The sequence below is a fragment of the Lampris incognitus genome, chromosome 6 (assembly GCF_029633865.1).
Source record: "Lampris incognitus isolate fLamInc1 chromosome 6, fLamInc1.hap2, whole genome shotgun sequence".
In the NCBI taxonomy this organism is placed as follows: Eukaryota; Metazoa; Chordata; class Actinopteri; order Lampriformes; family Lampridae; genus Lampris; species Lampris incognitus.
In genome coordinates this window covers 50,677,158-50,684,436 of record NC_079216.1, presented here as the reverse complement: position 1 = coordinate 50,684,436, position 7,279 = coordinate 50,677,158, and the positions used below count along the sequence as shown (strand labels likewise).

Genomic DNA, 7,279 nt, shown 5'->3' with positions numbered 1-7,279 from the left:
TCCACACAGAGACGACCCCCAAGGTTGGACTACCCCGGGGCTCGAACCCAGGACCTTCTTCCTGTGTGGCGACCGCGCTAACCACCGTGCTGCACACACACACACACGAAAAACAAAAAACAGTCTCTCCATCTTTCACTCCCTCCCTCTCGTCTTCGTGTGTCTGGACTCACTCTTTCTCCATGCCAGATTTCTTGCCCTTCCTTGTTAATTTTTACACTCCAGAGCCTGATGCACGCCCTCCCCCATCCCTTCATCCCTCTATCTTCCGATACGGTCCAAAACACTAAACTTGCCCATCGCTGCATCCACTCATTAAAATGAAACGATAGCATTGAGGCTAGAAACCTTTACAAGAGTTACTGTTTACCTTCACGATCAGCCACTGCCTCCTCTGCAGACGTCCAACAAATGTGTGAAAATTACACGATGTTGGTGCCAACCTACTCTGGAGGAGCGAGAACGGTACCCCGGCTCACTTGATGTCACAGTACTGCAGGGATGTTTTTTACTTCTTCTCTGTGTAAGTAATCAATAATTAAAAAAAAGAGCAACAAAAAGAAAAAAAAATCAGCGTCTATCTCATCTACAATATCTTCTCTCCTCCCCCACCCTCCCCCCCTCTCGCTCACGCAGTAAAGAGAAAGTGGATAACCCATTTCTTCTTCCACGACGAGCGGTCGATAACCACTCTTTTGACAGTTCCTGCAGACGCCTATCTGTCACCGTTTTTTCTTTTTATTCCCTTTATTCTCAAATCGTCGAGATCCTAATGCACTGGGATGTGCGGATGTGTCGCATGAAAGGGCTCAAAAATTCCGAGGGAGGGCAAGTGGTGAGAGGCAAAAGAGATGCGGCGGGGTTAAAGGGCAGGGGGACGATTGCGGCTTATTTTCGTGTCGTGTGTCTCCTGACAAGGCAGAGACGAGACCGGGAGGAATGTGGCATGCACGGCCACCCGCAACCAACCGGCTCTTTTTGCACTGTCCCCATAACAACCGGGCGATGTTGGAACTTCCTATAGCTCACCCGAGAGGTTATTATCACGTGGGCCAGTTGTTAACATAGGTTAAAATGTGCCACTGATAAACAACTCATCATATGGGCCATACTGCTTGGTGAGTGGGATGAGAGAGAGAGGCCTCTGAAAACAGAAGTCCACCCCGGCCACAATGTCTAAGAACCAGTGGTGACGACGAAGCACATAAGCAGCTTCAGAAACAGTAACCGATTACATGTAATCCATTACAGCTGCTGAATTATGTTTGGTGGCTGTACATTCATTATGGATCTAAGAGAAATGTAAGAACAAAAGGAAAGAGGACAAATATACCAAAAGTAACTGAAAGAGGTACGAGTCGACATTCATAGTTGCAGCTTTAGCCACACCGTCGATAACGTTTAACTGCAGTATAGTGAGAAAGCTATCTTCACCATCTAGGCTTTGAGGTGACTGTTATTTTTTTATTTTACTTTTTTTTTTTATAGTTTTTTTGGGGGGGGGCTTTAAAAACAATACAGACCTTTGGTGTGTTAGGTGTAGGGGCATCAGATACAAGACTTCATGATTATTTTTTTTAAAAACAAGTCTTTATTATGTGTTGCAAACGTGCACGGTAAAAAGGGCAACCCTTAAGTTATGTTTAAGCAATAACTAGCACTCACATCTGCCTTGAGCCTTCTGTAAATTACAGAAAATTAAATTAGTTTGATTGGATTCACTTTCCAAAACGAGTTGGGGATGGGTATAAATTCATACACTCCTTGCTTACATCTTAGTCTTGAGATACTGTTGGATGAGGTATAGGTATACCTCGCCCCCATGCAGCCACCAATACCCTTTGAGCACAAGCAGGCTTGCTGTATGAATTAAACTGCAGCGTCACACTCTCAGGATGTCCTGCCTCGAATACCAAGCAGCTGTCAGACTCGAACATAAAATGTAAATCCCATAACACAAATTGAACTGTACAGAGTTATGTTTCTGTGTTTAAACTTAAGTTGGGCCTTCAAATGGGAAATTTAATATCATCTCTTCTGCAGGACAAATCTGGTCATCTCGTGACAGTCTAATAAACTCAAACTGCTTTTGGCCTTCTTTCCCGACATCTCAGCATGTGTTCTCTCTGTCAAAGCAGCAATGACTGAATCAACCCTGCCTTGAATAATAGGAATTTCACCTGACATATTATTCCTGAGTAAATACAGGGATCTGAGGTTGCTGGGATTAAGGTGTTCTGAAGAGAACAGAGAGAGAGAGAGAGAGAGAGAGAGAGAGAGCAAGAGAGACAGAAAGGCAGAAAGAGACAGGCAGAGACACTGAATTCGGCCCAAAATGATCTCCTCAACAAGCTACAAATTCTAGAATCAATCACCCAATCAATTAAAATGTCACTTAGATGAGTGATGAAGCCTTTCTTCCAATAAACATTGTGTCCAGATGAACTGATTCAACTTCTGGGATCTAGAATCAATCATTAAAGACAATCAGAACCCTTTAGACTATCAAATTACTGAAGAGGAGCTACTGGCTAAGATCCAAGCCTTACAGCCAAGGAAGGCCAGTGGTCCTGATGGTATTTTAAATGAAATGCCTATGTTTAGGAACCATAAGTTCAACATTGCTACATTAAAATTATTCAACCTCATTCTGAACATTGGACACTCCTCTGACATCTGGAGCAAAGGAATTATCACACCAATCTTTAAAAATGGAAATAAATTTGACCCAAACAATTAATGAGGCATACGTGTCAGCAGCAACCTGGGGAAGTTAATCTGCAGCATCCTAAGCAGCCGACTGCAAGACTTCCTCAGTGAACATAATGTCCTTAGCAGGAGTCAGACTGGATTTACACCACAACATCGAACTAGAGACCATATCTATACCCTCCACAAACTCATTAATAAACATGTCGGCCAAAACAAGAACAAAATTCTCTCTTGTTTTGTAGATTTCAAAAAAACATTTGACTCAATTTGGCATAATGGTCTGTTCCTGAAATTAATTGAAAAGGGGGGGGGTCTATGATAGTTAAAACAATGTATACGAATAATAAATGTACTGTGAAAGTTGGCAATATGGAAACAGATTTTTTCCCCCAAAGTAGAGGGGTGAAACAAGGCTGCAGTCTCAGCCCCACCCTGTTTAACATTTATACTGATGAATTGCAAAATCATTAGGAAGACCAAATATTCCTTGTCTCGCCATCACTGACACAGAAATGACATGTGTGCTTTTTGCAGGTGATCTAATATCCCTAGTTCCATCTAAAGAGGCTTTACAACAGCAACTGGGTCATCTGCAAAACTTCTGTCAGACTTGGGCCCTCACAGTTAATCTGGAAAGGACTAGAATTATGGTCTTCCAGAAATGACCCAGGTGTCAGGGAAACCTAAATAGGCTCTTACTTGGCTCTACTAACATAAAACACAAACACAGCTACACATATTTGGGACTAAAAATTACCTCTACGGGAAATTTCAATCTGGCCATTAATGATCTCAGAGGCAAGGGAAGAAGGGTTTTCTATACTATAAAAAAAGTCTTCAAACATAAATATATCTGTTAGAATATGGTTCAAAAAATTCAAATCTACAATTAAACCAATTTTACTGTATGGTAGCGAAGTGTGGGGTCCTCTTGTAAATAAAGACTTTGAAAAATGGGACAAACATCAAATCGGAACATCAAATCGAAACCCTGCACACTAAGATTTGCAAGAGCATTCTCAAGAGTCCACAGGAACACCCCCAACAATGGATGCCAAGCTGAATTACGCTAATTTCCCCCTTTAATTAGGATACAAAAAGAGCAATAAAATTCTCAAACACCTAAAAGCAAGTGACCCCAACTCCACCATTACAAAGCTCTCCATTACCAAGAGGAGAACCAAGAGAGGAGTCCCCTCAGCCAGCTGGTCCTGAGACTCAGCTCAGCCAACAGCACGACATCAGGACAGACCTCACACAACACGGCCCAGCCAAATAATAGCTAAAGAAAAAGAAATCTGCATTAACTGTTGGACATCTATAACAAAAACTCTAAACAAACTTCAATGCCAACCAACAACTAGTTTCATATTTGCATATAAAACTGGTGGTTAGTTTCGGTCGTTGGGCAACTGTATTGTGCTGTATTGTTTAGAAGGGGTGGGGATACCTGCAGTCAGTTTAGACTGAAGAGGTCACTTAGTTGAGTGATGAAACGTATCTGTCAATAAACACATCCAGATGAACTGATTCACCCTTCTTTGATTTTCTTACCTGGATTACTGAGCATGCATCGAGACCGCTTCAATGTAGCACATATAAAGACATCAGAACAAAGCTCTTTACAAAAATTAAATGAAAACTCCCAAGATTTTGATACACTCTCTGACTAGACTCAAATGCAACATCTACTTGGAGAAAATAGTGCCAGCAACACAGAAGTAGCAAGATACATATGTCAGTGCATGTCCCAGTCTGACAGACAAGCAGCACAGCAGCAGCATAACAGCTGTAATTAGTGTGCTCACGCCTCACACTCTGCCTCTTCATTTACTTCTCTACTTGGCGTATTTTTTACATTTGACACTTGATTCTTACGATTTTGTGTTAATATTGTTGTTGTTCATAGTTTCTTTATTGATCCTAAGCAAACATTAATTACTTCTATATACAGTAGACCTATGATGCACGCACACACGTACACAAAAAACAGACACTTGTGAACAAACACACACGTTCACTGTTTTCTGCCATTCTCTTGTTCTCTTTTATCGGTTTACTTTACCCACCTAATGAATTGCAATTTTCCTCCAATTTCGATGCTTCGGCAATATTGTTCATCTGACATTTACGCCAATAAAGCATACTGAAACTGAAAACTGAAATTAAAATCTTGACAGAGAGAGCGAGAGAGGGTCTGAGTGTGTGAATGAATGAGTATGTATACATGTCTGAGCTTGAGGAAGCTGTGTGCGTGTGTAGGGGGTGAGAGAGAGAAACAACAGGTTGGCTGAGAACACAACATGCAGAAGTGCTTGTAGCAGACATGGCCTGGCAGGCTATAGGGGCAGCCAGGTGCCTTTCCAAGGCCACTTGAACAACTGAGTCATACTGATTCCGCCATTGTATACCAGCACGCTTGAATGCTAATTTTGTTTAATCACAGCAAAACAGTCACATGGACGTTCTGTTCTTCCGAAACACAAAAAGTGAAACAGTTCAAACGGAGAAACAAATCATTACATTTCCCAAAACCTACCAAATGTGTTTTTGTGGACATTGGAGAGGAGACGATAAGCCTTATTGACTAGCCCGGCTTCTGGATAATGGCGACAAACTGCTGTCGGTGAGCGCCGCGTGTCGGCAGACAGCCTACCTGTTGACTTGGTCCCCGTGCTGCATCGCGGGTTGCTCATTAACAGCTTACGTCACGTGCAATTCGCGTGACTTTGAAATGATCTGCATCTCATTTTTGGAAGCGAGACTCCGGTTTTGCTTTTCCTTTTTGTTTTGTTTCTTTTGGAAGAAATTAAACGGATTTCTTGGCTTGTGACGACAGTTTCGGGCAGCTTTGACACAAGTTCTTCATGTTGAAAGTCTTATAATAATAATAATAAAACAACAAGTCAGCTGACGCAGGGTTTCGTGTCGACGCGCGCGTCCACACGCACCGGCCATTCAACACGTGAGTTAGGGGCTCGTTACCGGGGGGGGGGGGGTCTCCGATTTTACACAGGTTTTACTTCTCAGACGACCCCTTTTTTTCGGCTCTTGTGTTCCCATCCGGGGTCTGGCGGCATCCATCGGGACAAAACTCGTCAGCTGTTTGATAGAAATGATGCTGACTGACAACCCGAAAGACTTGTAATAACCTGAAGTGTCTCTGTATCACCCGAGGCAGCGCTATTACAGGCAGCAGGACATGTCCTCGGACAGGACTGTCTGTCGTCCAAGTGTGTGTGTGGAGCGGGTTTTTGCATTTTGGGGGCTCATGGGAATCTAAGACGTGACCATTTTTTATGATGACAATTTTCTCCCAATGGCCATCCCAACAACAGGAAATAATTGTTTGACCAAGAGATATATATGTTAAGTTGTCATATACGTGATGGTCCTGCTTCCTGTACTGTCTATGGGCTTGTTTATATTGAGACAACATACTAAAGATTGTCAGGTTCGTTTGAACAGCATTTTTTTTATAGCAACACGTATGTGCAGCCGGGCTACGAAGGATGCAGCCTTCAGGCCAAGACGTTTCCCAGAGTTGGAGTCCTCGTGTGTATTTTTGGGTACATGGAAGTCACCAATAGAAATTCAGAGTGATATTTAGACACGGTTTTACAATGTCATCTCTCATAATTATTCTACTGAACCGCATGGGCAGACAGTCGAGCCCACTTGATACTGGCAGGCTTAAGATACTCACATAGAGGTGATGTTTTGGAAAAGGTCTTCGATGCTGCCCGTAGTATTCCCATTGATCCCGGTGCTCAAGGAGGAGAAGAGCGGCAAGGTTTTCTCGTTGTCGGATTTATTGCAGTAAATCTCGCTGGGCGAGCAGGTGCACGTAGGCGGACAGTCAAGCATCGAACTCAAATAGTTCTGGACAACACTGAGAAGCAACAGCAATCTCCACCAACAATATATCCGCGGCGGAGGGACGGAAGCAATAGGAACTATATCCATGCTTTATGGAGTCCAAGTTCCCAGCTTGCTCTCTGAGTTTGGAGGATGGACGCACGGCTTCTTGAATCCAGTCGCGGTGATGTGAGCGCGCTGCGCGCACCTATCTGCGCGCGCGCGTTCGTGTGTGTGCGTTCGTGCGCGCGAGGCGGGGGTATGTCAAGATTTGGTGGTTGGCAGTAACGGAGGTTCTAGTCTCTGAAACCCCAAAACGAAAAAGAAAGACAAAGGAGAAAAGTAAAATCCAAAAATATTCCGTTAGATAACTCAAGTATACTGGTACATGTAATTCCGTCTCCTTCCCCCTTCTCTCTTCATCTTTTCATGTCATCCCTCCATCCCCCTTTTCTCTCTCTCTCTCGCTCTCTTAGTGCGCTGTTGCTGCTGACGCTCCGAGCTGCAAGGCTAATGTGTGACTGAGAATGCGAAGCATCGAGAGAGGAACAGAGGAGAGGCCGAGAGAGAGAGAGGAGTCCATTCTCCGAGCTCCAAGTCCCACCTACTGGGCAGAGTTAAAACTGACACAGGTGCACACGCGGGTGGCGCTGAACTTCCCTGATTATGTAATCACATTTCATCCTGTATTTCAATGGTCCACAAACCT

General features: G+C 43.5%; 1 protein-coding gene across 1 annotated transcript in view; it reads right to left on the bottom strand.

Moving 5' to 3' along the window:
- The window catches only part of ntrk3a (neurotrophic tyrosine kinase, receptor, type 3a), a 374,839-nt gene extending 368,161 nt beyond the window's left edge, over nucleotides 1-6,678 (bottom strand). Inside the window, exon 1 of the mRNA XM_056282433.1 lies at nucleotides 6,419-6,678. Coding sequence (XP_056138408.1) covers nucleotides 6,419-6,678 — 260 coding nt within the window. The remainder of the gene's footprint in view (nucleotides 1-6,418) is intronic.
- Between the last annotated feature and the right edge of the window lie 601 nt (nucleotides 6,679-7,279).